Genomic DNA, 20,411 nt, shown 5'->3' on the forward strand with positions numbered 1-20,411 from the left:
TCCACCAGGCAATTGACGTGAATCAATTAATTAAGATTTAGTATACATTTTATAGGCCTACCACCGTAATATAACAATACCAGCCACAAAGAGTCATATTTAAATTCCAATGCTTTAATTGCACAGAGCAGACAAGTTAGTCAATGATACAGAATGCCACAACAAGAATGGTTCTTAGTTCAATGAGAGAGAGTTAACATGGCTTGCTACAATGGCAAACCTATGGTGCCAAAGGCTAACTAATAAGCTAATAAAACTAATAATATGCTCATGTGAATGACAAAGCTTGAGTAGATAGCTAAATAAAAACCAAGTATGATTTTCATTCTAAAGATACAGTACATCAATAATACAATCACATATAGGCACCATAGCAGATAAGTGTTGTTATCATGAATCAATGCTCACAGACACACACAAGAATGGAATAAATACACATGTAATAGTAAGTAAATATCCATGTATAAATACGCAAGAAATGAGGAGGCAGAAACATATTTTTTTTTTCAAAGTGCAATCTGTAAAACATTAGAGTACAGAGAAAGCCAAGGAGCCATCAAAGGACAGTCAAATGGTTCCATTTTGGCATTGTTCCCTCTTAGAATATATCGGAACCTTTTCTGTTACCATTACTATGATACAGTGTCCTTATCTTCTTGCCCCGAAGAGCTACAGGGAGTGCAGGCTTTTGTTACAGCCCAGCAGTACAGCTGAATGCTGGGCTGGGGAAAGAAGCCTGCTCAAACTGCGACCCTCCAGGACCAGTAGTGAACATTGCTATGACAGACTGACAGTAAGCCTCCACAAGACATCATACCCTTTTTCTTCACTCAGTAACACTTGATTGACCCTGAGAGGAAAATAAAACTCCGCTTGGAACTGGCACATTCAACCCATTAGAACACTGTGGAGCAAACAAGAAGACGTTTCTGCTTTAAATAATTCTGTTGACTTCTCTTTTCTTTCCTCATTTTGTTCCACTCGACAGCTTTACTTTTACAACGCCACACCAGCATTGATCTCTCGCCAAATGCTGTGGCTGCTATAATAGGTTTGAAGCTTCCGTTGAGTTTAAGACCTTGAGTTAGTTAGCTCTAAGAAATACATACTGTTTCCTGTATACTGCAGGTGCATTGCTGAGTACATTTTCTCCTCCCCATATGGTATGGCATTACAATGTGAGTACATGATTCAAAGTAATGCAACCACTATAACATTCATGATAATAAGGAAAGGTGGTTGGAGTGTTGCTAGCCAAGACAGGGGCATTGCTCCTACTGTATGCTGTAAGGTGCAATGCAGCAGCAGTAGTGTTAGTGTTTAGTTAGTGAGCTGGGTTAGTGTTAACAGACCAGGTTTAATGGTTAGTAATACTGGTGGTGGTTAGGCTATATAATTATCCATCACTTCCTGTCTAAAGCAACTTTGTCTAAACAGGCTTAACGTAACAATGTGTCTTAGGCTTAACGTTACAATTTGCAATACAATCCCAGCGTTCTTTCCCACCACATTTTGTTTGTAGTGGAGGGTGAAAATCATCAACCCGACAATCAAAAAAACTGCATAAATGGAACGAGACCCCGAAATATTGACAGTTTAAAACATCACATTTGACTTGACCATGCGTCAGTTGTACCTTTACCTAATATAGCGAGAGTGTTGATAATGCCCCAGGAAACAGAAAAGACAACAATCTGTTTGGATTGTCTGTTGCATCTTGTCAGTACACAGACTGCAGCTATAGCTAGAGCTAGGCTAGTGGACATACCCAGCCAACTACCATTCAATTCCAGGGTTACAGGAGTCTCTGGGCACTGCTAGAACAAATCTTGACACTCCCACAAACAGAAAATATGAACATTGGTCTTTTTTCAGGATTGCCCTAAGAGTCAATGAGTACCTCGAACCCGGTTCCAGCCCTGTGACTTTCTGACAAGACACTAATTGCTTATGTCTCTCCGGACCTGGAAGGTAAGCACCTCTAGAGTATAAAATACAGTACTAAGGTCACGAGTATACAGTCACAGCGCAGTGCAAGACAAGGTCGCAATGTCCTCTGGGCAGAAAGTCATACATTTTCTGTTTCGCTTTTGTTGGCATCTTAAGTCCATTGTTCAGGCGGACAGTAGGCGATGTAGGCTTGAGGGGGGGGGGGGGGTCTAAAGGTAGAACCTTGAGTCGACTTGTTATTTGTCCAACATAACTTTTTTGTTTCAGTACAATCCAACGTTCGGAGAACTCAGAGGTCATTGTTGAGGTGGAGAATCAACAGTACCGTTTTTACTGTGAAGCATTGGGTGTTTAGTGCACCTATTCTATCCATGTTTCATGTCCAACGGGTTGTGGGTGACAGGTATCCTACCTGTGGGTTAGCTTGCAAAAGAGAGCTGAAAGAATGTGTTCGATCTCAAGGGAAAAGATAGGCAGGTGCTAATAGCGGATAGCATTAGCAGTAGATTGGTTTTAGTAGCATATTGGTCGATTGGTACTTAGTAACAGAAGCAGACAGGAGACCATACCCCATACAGAAGCCTACTCACAAGTGCTACACATCGGTAGTGTATGAGGCATGTTGCCCCCTTACAATCTGAAGCGCTTTAAGCATGAAAAAAGCATTATGCTACCAAGCCAGTCCACTATCATTCTTATTTACTAGACTTGCCAGATTTGCTGGCTTTAGGGGCTTTGGTGGCTTTGGTAGTTTTGATTTCTGTCTTGGTCTTCTGAATACGGGAGAAGATCTCCTTGAATAGAGCCTTGTACTCTGGCGTGTTCTGGCCCAGCCGCTTATCCACCGCCTCCACCTGCTTACTGATGCTCTCCATGGCCTCGGGGGTGGAGGGGGACTCGGTGGGGGTGGGCGGGGGTGCAGGGGTGGAGCCCATGGCGCAATCCTTCATGGAGGGGTCCCTGGAGACGGGACGCGAGGTCTGCACCCCTGTGTGACACATGGACTCCTCGTGGCGCCGGCACTTCCCTAACAGCTCCTCATACTTCTCCAGCAGAGCGTGGTACTGCTCGTCCACCTCCCTCAGGATGGACATCCCTCTCTTACGGACGCTGTTGGCGTGGATCGCGTAGCTCCCTCTTCTCCTCCCGGATGCGTCCCTGGCCACGATGGCGTTCAGCGCCGTGTCGCTGCAGCTCTTCCTGACGGGGCTGGAGGCAGGTAAGGACTCTCCGCTTAAGCCTCCTCCCCCCTCGCCCTCATCTCTGATCCCTCCACCCACTTCTCCTCCCTCCCCCTCCATGGTGTCTGTTTCGGGGGTGTTATTGAGGAGGGTCTGGGTGAAGCCCACGCCGTCGTCCTCGCTGCAAAGGAGGAGGGTCCTCGCCCGTCGGAGCTGCTGGAGTTCCTGGAGCTCTGACTCTAGTTCATGGATCCGTACCTGGCAGCTCTCCGCACCCTGTCAATCAATAAGTCAACGAGTCAGTCAGTCAATAAAAAATATGAAAAAGAACATTCGTTGGATTCAACAAACGTAGTCGAACATGAAACCATAAAAAAAACTTGAGGCACTCATTTTGGAAGATTACATGGAGTGAAAATAGGAGTGATTCTGACCTGCACGCGTGTCTCCAGACGAGAGAACTCCCCCAGGAGGACGTGACACTCTCTCTCCGCCCCCTCCCTGCGACCCCGCTCCGCCCTCACGGCCGAGCGCAGCGCCGACACCGCCTCTCTCAGACGCTCGTTCTCCTCCTCTGCTGGCTGCCGTTTAGCCTCTGAGGTGAAGCTGTCTGAGCGGCCCACCACGAACCCATCCTCATACCTGACAGACAGACAGACAGACAGACAGACAGACAGACAGACAGACAGACAGACAGACAGACAGACAGACACACAGACACACAGATACACACAATATGAGCTAACTTACTTGTACCTGCCAGATAGAGAGTCAAGCATCCACCTACAAAGCTCCTCTAATATAGTCTGGGGACCTTGTGATCCAGTAAACAAAGATTTGAGTGTGATTGCTTAGCTAAATAAACATTGTTGAGTAGGCTACTGAACAAAGGGAGCGGTAGGAGGCTATTAGCCCTCACTTTGGTGCGGTGCAGAGTTCCCTAAGGCAAGGGAAGGAGGAGATGGTCTTGCGTCGCTCCCTCTTCTCCCTCCGGACCCTAAGCTGCTCCAGGGAGTGGAGCTGTTCCACCTGCCCAGAGAGAGACTCCACCTGAGTCTGTAGGGTCTCGATGGTCCCTGTCAACCTGCGAGAGCCAGGGAAGAGAGAAAGGAGGGTTAGTGTGTGTGTGTGTGTGTGTGTGTGTGTGTGTGTGTGTGTGTGTGTGTGTGTGTGTGTGTGTGTGACACTGACCTCTCTATCTTGTGCTGCGAGGCCTTGCTGTCCAGAACCAGTTTATGGTTGGTGAGCTCCAGTTCTCTGGCTGTCCCGTCTAGCTGCTCGTACACCTTAGCATGCTGCTCATTCATTTCCCTCAGCACCTCAAGCTGCTTAACCAGGTACTGCACAGAGACACACATACTGGATGTTTATATCCTGTACTCACATATACCTACATACACACATGATCATAAACAGAGGAACATTTTGGAGTCATGATCCCCTACCCAGTCCTAACCGGAGCCATTAGGGGGATGGATACTTTCTGACCATAGTATCACTGGTTAAGGGGGACACTTCTATCCACTCCGCTGCCTATGGTACTCTGTTAACTCTGAAACCCCTTGGTTGTGAACAGTGAACCATTACAATGGAGTGATGTACTGCTATATTGAGATCAGCCAGCAGAGCCAACTTCCTGCATCACATGACTCTGCTCAGTCAGAGGGACAGGTCGGTTGTTATCCAATCTACACCTTACTTATGGAGTTGGGGTTACGTTAGAGTTTGGTCTATTGAGATGCATCCATGGAGCTGTTGACACTTGGCCCTCGTCTTACCTCGATCTCCTGCACCTGCTCCTCATTGGTGATGTATATCTGCTGTAGAGAATCCTCCAGTTCCTTGTTCCTCTCTAACAGAGTCTTCCCCAGCTCCGCCGCCAAGTGGAGGTCTAGAGAGAGGGAGGGAGGGAGGGAGGGGAGACAGAGATGAGTGATGGAGAGGGCCATGGGAGATGGAGAGGGAGATAGATTGGAGGGAGCAAGGGGACAGCATTAGGAAGAGGTTTCCTCTTTGCTAGTCAGATGGAACCAAATCAATGAGTGATGTCAGTGAAGATACAAAATATAGAATTTCAGTCTGCACTGGTCCGCATGACAGCCACAGCAGAACACATAGTTCCTACGGTAACAGGTTTTAATCTACGATCATGATGATGCACCGAGCCATTTTCAGCAGGGTTTTAAGAACAGCTGCAAGCAGGACAATCACACATCAAAACATTCCTCCTGAGATACACAGAGATAAACAAGATCATCCTGGACCTAGATAGAAGAGAGGGAGACAAAGAAAGAGGGACTGAGAGAGAGAGAGAGAGAGAGAGAGAGAGAGAGAGAGAGAGAGAGAGAGAGAGAGAGAGAGAGAGAAAGGGCGTATTCAGGAGAGAGAATGATAAAAAATTAAGAGCCCATCTAGGCACCATGTCTCTCTCTAAAGATTTATTTCCTCTATTTTTACCCTTGTATCTCTGTCAGTGAACGTCACTGATATGTGTGCCAAGTTCAAAAGACAATACACCACCGCTCCATAGAAACTATATGACAGAAAGAGGTTCTGCAGTCTCTCTGCAGTGGGGTGGAGGAGGTGTGAATGTGTAGAAAGTGACACGATATGAAATTGAGTGTGGGCTCAAATTAAAACGTCTAGTCGCGTACACCCTGGAACAGAGTTGTTAACCACTGTTCTAGTAGTGTAACAATAAATGGCATTGACATTCAGTCTAGACAGAGAATCCTACTCTCTCTCATTTTATGGAAATCATACTCTGAACAAAAATAGAAATGTAACATGTGAAGTGTTGGTCCCATGATTCATAAGCTGAAATAACACTTTCCATAAGCACAAAAAGCACATTTCTTTCAAATGTTTTATATCCCTGTTAGTGAGTGTTTCTCCTTTGCCAAGATAATGTATCCACCTGAAAGGTGTGGCATATCAATAAGATGATTAAACAGCATGATCGTTACAGAGGTGCACATTGTGCTGGGGACAATAAAAGGGCACTCTAAAATGTACACAATGCCACCAATGTCACAAGTTTTGAGGGGCAGTGTAATTGGCATGCTGACAGCAGGAATGGCCACCAGCAATGTTGCCAGAAAATGTCATATTCATTTCTTTGAAGAAAGCCAGTACGAGGGTTTGCATTCAGGAATGCATTTCAATTTAAAAGGTGTGCCTTGTTAAAAGTTAATTTATGGAATTTCTTTCCTTCTTAATGCGTTTGAGCCAATCAGTTCTGTTGTGACAAGGTAGGTGGGGTGTACTGTCACGTTCTGACCTTAGTTCCTTTGTTATGTCTTTGTTTTAGTATGGTCAGGGCGTGAGTTGGGGTGGGTAGTCTGTTCTTTTTTCTATGTTGTGTTTATGTGTTTGGCCTGGTATGGTTCTCAATCAGAGGCAGGTGTCGTTCGTTGTCTCTGATTGAGAATCATACTTAGGCAGCCTTTTCCCACCTGTGTTTTGTGGGGGATTGTTTTCTGTCTAGTGTTTTCTGCACTTTTCAGGACTGTTTCGGTTTTCGTTTATTTCACATTGTTATTTTGTATTTTCAGTGTTCAGTCAATAAACATCATGAACACATACCACGCTGCGCATTGGTCCGACATTTCTTACTCCTCCTCAGAGGAGGATGAAGAATTCCGTTACACCTACATTATTGTCATAAAATAACTGATAGGCTCAAATGCATTAAGAAGGAAAGGAAATTCCACAAATTAACTTTTTACAAGGCAGACCTGTTAACTGAAATGGTTGAAAGAATGACAAGAGTATGCAAAGCTGTCATCAAGGCAACGGGTGGCTACTTTAAAGAATCCCAAATATAAAATATATTTTTATTTGTTTATTTGTTTAACACCTTTTTGGTTACTACATGATTCCATATGTATTATTTCATAGTTTTGATGTCTTCACTATTATTCTACAATGTAGAACATAGTAAAAATAGATGAAAACCTTGGAATGAGTAGATGTGTCCAAACATTTTACTGGTACTGTATATAAAGAAATATATATATATATTTTTGTAACCATAATTTTGTTTTAGAGAATTTGGCAGTACGTCCAACTGGCCTCACAACGGCAGACCACGTGGAACCACGCCAGCCCAGGACCGCCACATCTGGGTTCTTCACATGGGGGATTGTCTGAGACCAGCCACCCGGACAGCTGATGAAACTGTGGGTTTGAACATCCGAAGAATTTCTGCACAAACTGTCAGAAACCTCTCAGGGAAGCTCATTTGCGTACTCATCGTCCTTACCAGGTTCTTGACCTGACTGTAGTTCGGCGTCGTAACCGACTTTAGTGGGCAACTGCTCACCTTTGATGGCCACTCGTACGCTGGAGAAGTGTGTTCTTCCTGGATAAATCCTCATTTAAACTGTACTGGGTAGATGGCATACAGCGTAGTGTGTATGTCGTCGTGTGAGCCAGCGGTTTGCTGATGTCAATGTTGTGAACAGAGTGCCCCATGGTGGGAGTTGGGTTATGGTATGGGCAGGCATAAGCTACGGACAACGAACACAATTGCATTTTATTGATGGCAATTTGACTGCACAGCGATATCGTGACGAGATCCTGAGGCCCATTGTCGTGCCATTCATCTGCCGCCATCACCTCATGTTTCAGCGTGATAATGCACAGCCCCATGTCGCAAGCATCTGTACACAATTCCTGGAAGCTGACTCACCAGACATGTCACCCGTTGAGCATGTTTGTGATTCTCTGAATCAACGTGTACGACAGCGTGTTCCAGTTCACCCCAAGATCCAGCAACTTAGCACAGCCAATGAAGAGGAGTGGGACAACATTCCACAGGGCACAATCAACAACTTGGTCAACTCTATGCGAAGGAGATGTGTCGCGCTGCATGAAGCCAATGGTGGTCGCAAATGGTGGTCACAAACCAGTCATGTGGATTCCACATGACTGGTTTTCTGATCCACACCCCTTATCTTTTCTTTAAGGTATCCGTGACTATCAAATGCATATCTATATTCCCATTCATGTGGAATCCATAGCCTAGGGCCGAACGAATGTATTTCAATTGCCTGATTTCTTTATATGAACTGTAACTCAGTAAAATATTTGAAACTGTTGCATGTTCCGTTTATATTTTTGATCAGTATAGTTAGTCTGGTGCGGAGTGGGGGGAAAAAAACTAAATGAGACATATTGAAAGTGATGTGGGGCCATTGGGGGCCCACCCAAACAGGAGTGGGCTGCACTGCATTCTGATTTCAGAGTGAGTCAGCAGGATACATTGTCTATATTTTCTTGTCTGACTCAGCAGCGAGATGTGTTTTGGGACCTGTGGCCATATCTGAGATGGAAATCACACAACAGCTCGATGGGAATATAATCACTCTCGATGGAGAGACTGAGCTGAGCTGACCACAAGGTTGAGGAGAATGATGCACACTGTGATTACTGATCAATACTCCAGTCGATCGATAACAAACGTTCATTCTACTAATCTGACCTTCCATGAGATGATATACTGTATGTTTATTGTTTTTAAGAGCATCCAGAAACAGAAAGAACAGGCATGATCTTAAACACAACAAATTCGCAGCATAATGCACAAATTGGATTTTTAACATATCACACAAATTGCAACATTTGTATTAGAGGTGGACCGATTATGATTTTTCAATGCCGATACCGATTATTGGAGGACCAAAAAAAAGCCGATACCGATTAATTGTCTGATTTTTAAAATGTATTTGTAATAATGATAATCACAACAATACTAAATGAACACTTATTTTAACTTAAAAAAATACATCAATAAAATCAATTTAGCCTCAAATAAATAATGAAACATGTTCAATTTGGTTTAAATCATGCAAAAACAAAGTGTTGGAGAAGAAAGTAAAAGTGCAATATGTGCCATGTAAGAAAGCTGACGTTTAAGTTCCTTGCTCAGAACATGAGAACATATGAAAGCTGGTGGTTCCTTTAAACATGAGTCTTCAATATTCCCAGGTAAGAAGTTTTAGGTTGTAGTTATTATAGGAATTATAGGACTATTTCTCTCTATACCATTTGTATTTCATTAACCTTTGACTATTGGATGTTCTTATAGGCACTTTAGTATTGCCAGTGTAACAGTATAGCTTCCATCCCTCTCCTCGCCCCTACCTGGGCTCAAACCACAAACACATCGACAACAGCCACCCTTGAAGCAGTGTTACCCATGCAGAGCAAGGGGAACAACCACTCCAAGTCTTAGAGAGAGTGACGTTTGAAACGCTATTAGCATGCACCCCGCTAACTAGCTAGCCATTTCACATCGGTTACACCAATCTAATCTCGGGAGTTGATTGGCTTGAAGTCATAAACAGCGCAATGCTTGAAGCATTGCGAAGAGCTGCTGGCAAAAAGCACGAAAGTGCTGTTTGAATGAATGCTTACGAGCCTGCTGCTGCCTACCATCGCTCAGTCAGACTGCTCTATCAAATAATAGACTTAATTATAATATAATAACACCCAGAAATACGAGCCTTAGGTCATTAATATGGTAGAATCTGGAAACTATAATCTCGAAAACAAGACGTTTATTCTTTCAGTGAAATACGGAACCGTTCCGTATTTTATTTAAATATCAATAAGTCTAAATATTCCTGTTACATTGCACAACCTTCAATGTTATGTCATAATTACGTAAAATTCTGGCAAATTAGGCGGCCCAAACTGTTGCATATACCCTGACTCTGCGTGCAATAAACGCAAGAGAAGTGACACAATTTCACCTGGTTAATATTGCCTGCTAACCTGGATTTATTTTAGCTAAATATGCAGGTTTAAAAATATATACTTCTGCATATTGATTTTAAGTAAGGCATTGATGTTTATGGTTAGGCACACATTGGCGCAACGACAGTCCTTTTTCGCGAATACGCACCGCATCGATTATATACAACGCAGGACACGCTAGATAAACTAGTAATATCATCAACCATGTGTAGTTAACTAGTGATTATGATTGATTGTTTTTTATAAGTTAAGTTTAATGCTAGCTAGCAACTTACCTTGGCTTACTGCATTCGCGTAACTGTCAGGCTCCTCGTGAAGCAGGTGGTTTCTGTACAGCACTTTGAGATATCAGTTGATGTACGAAGAGTATATAAATTAATTTGATTTCATTTGATTTGATAGCGTTGGACTAGTGAACTGTAAGGTTGCAAGATTGAATCCCCGAGCTAAGAAGGTAAAAATCTGTCGTTCTGCCCCTGAACAAGGCGGTTAACCCATCGTTCCTAGACCGTCATTGAAAATAAGAATGTGTTCTTAACTGACTTGCCTAGTTAAATAAAGATGAAATAATGGTGCAAAATTTATTTATTTTTAAATCGGCCAAATCGGTGTCCAAAAATACCGATTTCCGATTGTTATGAAACCTTGAAATCGGCCCTAATTAATCGGCCATTCCGATTAATCGGTCGTCCTTTAATTTGTATGATATCATATCAATTGCAACCAACCCATTTAATAGGGAGTGGCGCTTCCAGGCAGCCACTGCAGAGTAATGTGGTAAAATGTTAGAAAATCTTTTTTTTTATAGTTTTTTTTTTGTCGCACTGCATACTTTCCTGCTCTTCTAACGGATTACGGCTCTGATGACGATGGATTGTACAAACATTTTGGAATATTCGTCACATTTTCTATGGATTTACAAAACAACATGCACCTCCAATGGCACCGCAATCGAAGGTAACAGACCTAAAAACACATCAAAAACACAATCTCTCACGTGAATGCAGAGTTCTAAGTGTATTATGTGATGTCACAAATACGTCCAGAAACATCCCAGAGGCTCCGAATGTGCTTGTTGGTAAAGATCATTGATAAACAAAGTGGATTGAATTTGAACTGCTTCTTCAGTCAGTAAATGCAGACATTGTACGCGTCACTGAAACATGTTGCACACACATCATTTTGTTCCAGCGCTTGCTTTTCAACCATGCTGTTTCCTCTCTCTTGTTGCCCTGTCTTGTCCTGTCTTGCCTCAATTAAACTAATGAGGAGAAAAGCAGGCTGCTGCCAGCTGCCCCTCAGCATGGTCTAATACACAGACCTGCCTGCTGCACTCCCAGCTAAATGAACTCCTGTGGGGCCTTCGCTACTACACAGGTACCACGGAATGGGCTTTAACACTTTGAGGACTATGGACATCATATTCAATCCTTTGTTAAACATGAATTAACCTATTTTTATTTCATGACTGCTAATTACCATTCCAATATAAAATCTATGGTCAATTCAATACATTCTGAATGATAGCGTCCAGGAAGTGAACACTAAGTCACTCCTCAAAGGGTTAAACTCGCTAACAATATTTATATGTTTGTGTATATGTATGTATATTTATACATTTGTGGGTATGTATGTATGTGTATATATACATAAAGTGCATTTGGAAAGTATTCAGACCCCTTGACTTTTTCCACATTTTGTTACGTTACTGCCTTATTCTAAAATGGATTAAATACAACAATACAACAATCTACACAATCCCCATAATGACAAAGAAAAAACATAGTTTTTAAAAATGTTTGCTAATTTATTAAACACAAAAAACAGAAATACCTTATTTATATAAGTATTCAGACCCTTTGCTATGAGACTCGAAATTGAGCTCAGGTGCATGCTGGTTCCATAGATCATCCTTGAGTCCATTTGTGGTAAATTCATTCGATTGGACATGATTCGGAAAGGCACACAGCAGTCTATATAAGGTCCCACAGTTGACAGTGCATGTCAGAGCAAAAACCAAGACATGAGGTCAAAGGAATTGTCCGTAGAGCTCAGAGACAGAATTGTGTCACGGTACAGATCTGGGAAAGAGTACCAAAAAGTGTCTGCAGCATTGAAGGTCCCCAAGAACACAGTGGCCTTCATCATTCGGAAATGGAAGATGTTTGGAACGACCAAGACTCTTCCTAGAGCTGGCCGCCCAGCCAAACTGGGCAAGGGGGAGAAGGACCTTGGTCAGGGAGGTCACTCTGACAGAGCTCTAGAGTCCCTCTGTGGAGATGGGAGAACCTTCCAAAAGTACAACCATCTCTGCAGTACCCCACCAATTATGCCTTTATGGTAGTGGCCAGATGGAAGCCACTCCTCAGTAAAAGGCACATGACAGCCCGCTTGGAGTTTGGACCTCAGCCTGGGTCGAAGGTTCACCTTCTAACAGGACAACGACCCTAAGCATACAGCCAAGACAACGCAGGAGTGGCTTCGGGACGAATCTCTGAATGTTCTTGAGTGGCTCAACCAGAGTCCGGACTTGAACCCGATCGATCATCTCTGGAGAGACCTGCAAATAGCTGTGCAGCAACGCTTCCCATTCAACCTGACAGAGCTTGAGAGGATCTGCAAAGAATGAGAGAAACTCCCCAAATACAGGTGTACCAAGCTTGTAACGTCATACCAAAGAAGACTTGAGGCTGTAATCACTGCCAAAGGTGCTTCAACAAAGTACTGAGTAAAGGGTCTGAATACTTATGTAAATGTGATATTTCAATGTCTAAAAAACAGTTTTTGCTTTGGAATTATGGGGCACTGTGTGTAGATTGATGAGGGGGAAAAAAACAATTTAATACATTTTAGAATAATGCTGTAACGTAACAAAATGTGGAAAAAGTCAAGGGGTCTGAATACTTTCCGAAGGCACTGTGTATAAATATATATATTTACAAAAATAAATATGGGGGATTGGAAATGATGCAGACAATTACATTGATGGAAACTACAATCTATCTGCAATATTAAAGCTGATCTACCCCCTGCATTCATTTACTTTTTAAATTAATGATGAGGAGGCTGCTTCAATCATAGAAATAGAATCTCTAGTTATGTGGCTTCAGTGCTGTCCCACTGCTCGGTTAGAATAAGGCAGTCTGAAAAAATAATAGTGTCGAATAGAATAGGGCTTGTTAAAATGTGGCTAAGGGAACATTATAGAACATAATAAGCCATTTTAGAAAGACACACACTGAGTGTACAAAACATTAGGAACACCTTCTTAATTTGAGTTGCACACCCTTTTGCCCTAAAAACAGCCTCAATCCATCGGGGCAAGGATTACAAGGTGTCGAAAGCGTTCCAAAGGGATGCTGGCCCATTTAGACTCCAATGCTTCCAACAGTTGTGCCAAATTGTCTGGATGTCCTCTGGGTGGTGGACCATTCTTGAAACACATGGGAAACTATTGAGCATGAAAACCCCAGAAGCGTTGCAGTTCTTGACACACTCAAACCAGTTCACTTGACACCTACTACCATATCCCGTTCAAAGGCACTTAAATCTTTTGTCTTTCCCATTGACCCTCTGAATGGCACACATACACAGTCCATGTCTCAATTGTCCCAAGGCTTAAAAATCCTTCTTTAACCTGTCTCCTCCCCTTCATCTACACTGATTGAACTAGATTTAACAGGTGACATAAATATGGGATCATAGCTTTCACCTGGATTCACCTGGTCATGGAAAGAGCAAGTGTTCCTAATGTTTTGTACACTCGGTGTATAAAGACAATATTCCGCCCAAATGTCATAGGATAATGTAAAACTATATTTGCTGTAACATGTGGTATGTTAGAGATTTTTCTGCTTCCACAAACAAGGATGCACCACATCTAAAGGAGTAGCAGAATTGAACACAACACGGGATCAGTTTGCTCTGGATGAAATGTTTTGAGAAACTGGGCCCTGGATAGCATTACTCTCATAAATCCTCTTGTCCTTTATTCCAAGAGGGGAAATTGAATTATGTAAACATGTAAGCTCTACTGCTGGCCGCTGTACGCCAGATCTCCTAGATTTCAAACAGCAGAACTCAGAACCAAATACTGTCTGGAAAATCCACAGAATCCAATCACTGACCCACTGTTTATGTTCACCATGGTTCACTGCTGTGTGGTATTGGTATGTAACAGAGAGAGAGAGAGAGAGAGAGAGAGAGAGAGAGAGAGAGAGAGAGAGAGAGAGAGAGAGAGAGAGAGAGAGAGAGAGAGAGAGAGAGAGAGAGAAGCAAGCACTGTTTCTCAGCACCAAACATCCCAATCAATACCCTCTACAGACCATTGTCTCCAAACAAGGAAACCAGGAAGTCAACTGATGCATGAAGGATGACATCACCACCCAGACTCAGTCACAATGGAATGGATTATGTGTATTTCCTGGATATAGTTTTTCCAGGTTTTCTTTTTTCATGTTTTAGCAGTATCAGTTACACTGACTGGGGGATGTCTTCTTGAGGGCCTAAGCAGGAACACACATTGGCTGCATGCATAGCGGAGAGAAATGCTTTTGCAGAGTGAATAGGGTTATATTGTTGTTAGGGGGAGGGTCAAACTCCTGTCACAACCCACGGACACGGCACACACACAGGCACAATGAACAAAAGAAATCCTAGTTGTTTCAACTACATATTATTAAGTAACTGTTTCCACAAACCTTTTTTTCATTTACTCAACTTTTCAGTCAAAGTGTTACCTGAACTTGACATTTTTAGTTGACCCAAACTTAGCTCCAACATGAGAAAATGTAGGCAAAAATTCAGTCAACTTTAAATGCTGTGTTTGCTCAAATGATCTCATATTGTCTCAAGAAGTATTATTTGGGTATCTTACCTAAAGAGAACTGTGGAACTAGCTACTCACACAGTACCTTTAAGATACAATTCATTCGACTTACATTGTGTATTTTCAACATGTCCTCACCGGGGATTTGAACTCAAAACTTCCTGGTTCACAGCATTCCAAGCTTCCTGCTACGCCAACTTGTCTGTGTCAATGACTGGCTTCACATGTATTGCTACACTTTGCACTTAAATCTCAGCTCTGCTAAAAGTACACTAAAGAAAAAATATTTTAAGGAGTAACATTAAAACAGAGTAATACGCCCAACCAACAGACAACTATTCAGAAAAACCTAAAATTGCTTAAATAAGTCAATTAAAATCAATGATGAGAGAATGATCAGAAGAACTAAGAATTGAAACAGACATGGTGGTGTGGCAGGAAGATCAGAACACCATAAACCAAGAGGTTCTGAGTTCAAATCCCAGGTGTGGACTTGTCGACAAATAAATGAACATGCACAATGTTATCAAAAATGTAAGTAGACAATGTTGTACAAATAACTGGTTGCACGGTACTTTTTAGTTAAGATGCACAAATAATACATTCTCGTTGAATGATCACGAGACAAGTTGAGTAAAACACATTAAATTGACTGAAGTTTTGCCTACGTTTTCTGAAGTTGGAGCCAAGTTTGGGCCAACAATTTTTTGTTTGGTCAGGTAATACTTTCACCGAAAAGTTGAGTAAACTAAAACGGCCGTGGAACCAGTTACTTAATAATAATTTGTTGAAACAGCTAGATTTGTGAGTGTTTTTTTACAGTGCAGGCACACACACACACCCACACACACACACACACACACACTCACGAACATACTGTACTGTCTGGGTATCAAAGCCACTGTCTGAGCCCTGTCATCAAATCAGTTGGGGCTTAGTGCTGGGGAAGTGTGTGTGTGTGCCTGCGTTTATGTGTGTGTGTGCGCATGTGTACAGTACAGTGCACTTGTGAAAGGAAACATGCCTGGCTTGGAATATGGCTGTCCTTTTTTAACAGTGAATGTTGTTTTTGTAGGTGGATATCTCCAATAGGATTCACAGGAATCTGGAAAACATGGCCTCTCCTTGTTTTCTCCTCCTTCTCTCCTTCCTTCTTTCCTTTTCTGCAGATAAGCTGTATAGCAGACCAAACCCTTCCGTACGACTTCACTGCAGTTAATACCACAGAAGGCTCAAATTCTGTATGCAAATGATTCAACACACGTTTCTGTCTGCAGGATAACACGGAAACAAACTCTATTTAAAGCCTCAGAGAGGTGGTTGTTGAAGAGTTATTAAGCTGCATATAATACGAGCAGGTGCCTGCTATAACAACCCTCTCATCAGATGTAAGTCCAGCCCTGTTAACCAATGGGTCCCAACAGGCCTAAAGACTCAGCTGGGCTGGTCACATGGCTTCCGCTGAGCACAGAGTTTGGGTTAGAGCAAGCCTTGGTCTGTCTTACTAAGGGTTCCTTACACTCTTAGTAAAAGGGTTTCAAAAGGGTTTTTCGGTTGTCTCCATAGGACAGGGGTGTCAAACTCATTCCATGGAGAGCCCAGTGTCTGCAGTTTTTTGTTTTTTCCTTTCAATTAAGACCAAGCCAACCAGGTGTGGCGAGTTCTTTACTAATTAGTGACCTTAATTCATCAATCAAGTACAAGGGAGGTGCAAATAACCCTCAAACACTCAGCCCTCTGTGGAATGAGTTTGAGACATGTGCCATAAGGACAACACTTCTTGGTTCCAGGTAGAACCCTTTTTGGTTCCAACCCAAAAGGGTTCGAACTGGAACCAAATGCATTCTACCAGGAACCAAAAAAGGATTATTCAAAGGGTTCTCCTATGGGGTCAGCTGAAGAGCCCCTGATCATTGATATGTTTTTCTACTCAGTGTTACTATGCATGGTAATGTCTGAGTCTGTGTATTGTAGATGCATCATGTTTGCTGATTCCTTACAGTATAGAACAACAAATAGCCTCGTTGCACCATCAAATGTCTGCCTTGCTCAGCATGTAAGTTCTCTTTTTGACCTTAATGTTTTCACCACATCTCATTCTGCCTAAACCCTGTGGCCAAATGGCACCCCTGATGATGGAGCCTGTGCCTCTGTCTGCAGGGTGATCCAACGCCAGCGGTGTGTCCTCCTCTCTGATAGACTGCTGGCACCTCACAGTATCACTACCAGAGGCGAGCTCAGCATTCTGAGCTAACACAAAATACAACACCTGGCACTGCACTGAGAGGCCAGGAACACTGTGTGCCATGGGGCACCGAGAATACAGGCTGCACCAGAGAGATGTAGAGCGGGAGGGTGGATGCAGAGAGTGGGAGATACATGGAGAGACATGGGCCTTGTGCTCTTTTTTTTTAGCTTTTCTCCCTTCTCTCTCATATCTCATTCTGTCGTTATCCTGTAATCTTCTAGTGTCTCTCTTCCTCTACCACTCTTTACTCTTCATTTCCCTCCCGCTCCCTCGTTCTGAGTAATGTGAAGACACATCAGCCTTTATTTTTATCCTCAGGTCTACTGATGTGTCCACACACTCAGTTCCCCCTCCAGCCTCCTCTCCTCTCACAGTGCCAGTGTGTGTGTATAGTGTGTGTATAGTGTGTCTGTGTGCATGAGGTCAAATCAATAGCAGCATGAAAACATAACATCATCTCCTCCCAGCCTGGGGCAGATATATCCTAATAATTGGAACAAAGAGATGAAGCGATAGAGAGATTATGGATGAGCGTGGAGTGAAAAAGAAAGGATTGCAGGGAGCGAGGGAAAAGAGATTGAGAGAGAGGGAGGGTAAGAGCCAGGGAGCAAGGCAGACAGAAAAAGAATCATGGAGTGAGAAAGGGAGCGAGGGCGTAGGGGAGAGATGAAATGGCCCTAAATCTGTCAAGAACTTTGACAAGCTATGATTGGCTACAGCTCAGCAGATACATTATCAGCAGCTTGGGATATTGAATATGCATTTAAATGAGTGTAATTTTAACCTTTATTTAACTAGGCAACTCAGTTAAGAACAAATTCTTATTTATAATGAGGGCCTTCTGTGGAACAGTGGGTTAACTGCCTTGTTCAGTGGCAGAATGACAGATTTTTACCTTGTCAGCTCAGGGATTCAATCCTACATCCTTTCGGTTACTGGCCCAACGCTCTAACCACTAGGCTACCTGCCGCCCCGAATGAATGAAGCTTATTGTGCCAACCACATTCAAATCGAATTCAGACTAATAGCGGTTCCGCTGAATTATGGCATTACACAATCTATATAGTACAGTATGAAGGCACAGACGAAGTAGGTTATTATTATGCAAATAGTATGGTCCCATAGAATTTATGTGGAACAGAGGTGATGCACAAGGCCTGGACCGTAGTTGAAAAGGCTACTGCAATAGCTATCTACACTATTCCAGTGGATATGCAAGTCAAGCATGTTTCCTGTCTGTGTTGGCCCTCATGTATGTTCTTTGTCCCAACCAGCCACTTTCTGGTTAAAATGACATGTTCCTTGTTTATTGAATTATGGAGATGTGAACATGACAGTCTACTGGCTGTGAAAGCCACTACATTCTAAAAGGAAAACATAATATGTCATGATTGAATGAGGAAATCAATGCAACCTAATTGACTGCATAAACCAGGTTAAGTGCTATAGGAAGACCTGCTCTATTCCATTAATGTTGTTATGTTGATGTTGTGAAAAGAGGTAAGAAGATGGGGTTAGAGGTTAAAGTCCCCGAAAGTGTTTGTCAATTTGCATTAGGCTAAAGGCAAATGCTGCCAATGTCAATTAGTCCTACAACATTTTGTGGGACAATGGATGTTAGTGCAAATAAATGCCTTTCGCACACAATGTTTGAGACTTTGCCATAAGCAACCTACAAAGAACAATTGCATTGCATTGATGACAGCCGACATCTATTTCCTTCTATTTATTGTTCCTGTATTACATTGTAATCCATTGTTTACGACCACCAACAGAACACTGTGTCCAGCCAGCATCGTGTATGTGGTTTTTCTTGCCATATGACAACAACCACAGAAGGAAACGATTTTTACCATCACCGTCACAAAGGCCCTTGGTATCCATCCCTTCAATGTATTGTTGTCAGAAAGTAGCAAAAGATTCAAGTGCGGTTACACATTTCGAAAGCATTTGATATTTTTATTTGTCAAGATGCACGGGCAAATGTAGCATCGCAAGCTGATCTAGAAGCCTTCCGTCATCAAAAAAAGCCTTTGTTTGAGAAGAACAGCTGAGCTCACCAATAACGAAAAAGTGCATTGACATTGCGGATGCGGCTGGCTGCAAACGGCGGCCCCAGAAATGCGTCGCTACTTACCCGATTCGAGATCTTGCTGGTCGTACCATGGCTCTTCCTCCTCGGTAACAAATTCCTCCATTCCTAGCATCGAAACACGGATACTCCCACCCGCCTTGTCCTGCAGCCCAGAAGAACCTCGGTTACAAACCAGGTCCACAGTCAGACACACACATACACTCACTGTCCCGCCCGCCTCTGGAATAACATTAGCAACTGCCGCCACACGAGAATGAGGAGAGAGCTGTGACGTTAACCGCATCTAGGCAGATGAAGCAGATAAACAAACAACGTGGGTTTATTCTTGGCAGCAGTCACCCAGTCCCACAAAACACTGCCAAACAACCTTCTCAAGATAGTGGGTCGTTTCACCGTTTTTAAACGAAACACAATGACACACACACACGAGAGACTCGAACACCGCTTTAAAACATCACGTCTTAATTGCCCAATTATTGTTTCTTATAGGGGACTTGTTTGGTCTAAAATAAAACTGAATTGTTGACACTTGTGTGTTTTCCCACTCTCTCTCTCCCTCTCTGTCAATCCCACCTCTCTCTCACCCCTGTCCCATCCTGTTACGAAGACCGCTAGAGACAGGCTGTGTAGCTTAGACGTGGCAGATGTCGCAATAGTCTCTCCCTTCTCTTCCTGGGGCAAAGCTGTGGTGAATGTAAATGTTGGCCAAATACACATAAACATTAGGCAATGTAGAGACGGTCCATATGGTGTTCACATTTCTCCAAGTGTTCCAGTAGAGGTAGCCACGCTTACAGTTTCAAATATTACAATTCTGTTCACTATGATTCAATAAGTGAGTGTGGGCCTACACAGACATTATTTTGCATGCACGGTGCACTACGTGTATGAAATGCATGCATTGAAATACAGCCATTGTAGCTGTGTTGCCTGAGGGCCAATTGGGGAGCAGTGAATCACACTATTGAAGATCATTCACATCCCCCAAATTACCCCCCAGGCAACACAGCAGAGCAGACACTATTTCATTGCAATGCTTGAGTGTCACACATATAGCGCCACTAGGGGGCAATCTTTCACTTCAAGCAACCACCATCAAAACAGTCTATTCAGCTGGATGTGGTTCCGTCTCTCAGGCTCTGAACACTAATTACTCAGTGCACTCTGCCCAATGAAAGCTTTAGCTCTGTGAGTTTATGGCAGCAGTATTGATAGCGAGAGCCGATCACAGGTAACTAATCTCACTTAGTGAAAAAAGGAGGATGTCAATAGATCCCAGACGCTGATCTAAGGTCAGTTGTGCGGTTTTCTCCCTAGTATTGGGGAAGGTGGAGCTGGTCCGAGATC

The 20,411-nt window shown here is 43.0% G+C and overlaps 1 protein-coding gene across 1 annotated transcript; it reads right to left on the minus strand.

Moving 5' to 3' along the window:
• Nucleotides 1–93: 93 nt before the first annotated feature.
• Nucleotides 94–19,621, minus strand: LOC135523760 (cerebellar degeneration-related protein 2-like). The gene is made up of 6 exons (XM_064950643.1): nucleotides 19,107–19,621; nucleotides 4,910–5,022; nucleotides 4,323–4,471; nucleotides 4,051–4,215; nucleotides 3,566–3,773; nucleotides 94–3,407 (listed from the first exon to the last, which is right to left on the minus strand). The coding sequence occupies exons 1-6, from the start codon at nucleotides 19,345–19,347 to the stop codon at nucleotides 2,646–2,648; spliced, it is 1,638 nt and encodes a 545-aa protein (XP_064806715.1). The 5' UTR covers nucleotides 19,348–19,621; the 3' UTR covers nucleotides 94–2,645.
• Between the last annotated feature and the right edge of the window lie 790 nt (nucleotides 19,622–20,411).

Source organism: Oncorhynchus masou, chromosome 31 (assembly GCF_036934945.1).
Source record: "Oncorhynchus masou masou isolate Uvic2021 chromosome 31, UVic_Omas_1.1, whole genome shotgun sequence".
In the NCBI taxonomy this organism is placed as follows: domain Eukaryota; kingdom Metazoa; phylum Chordata; class Actinopteri; order Salmoniformes; family Salmonidae; genus Oncorhynchus; species Oncorhynchus masou.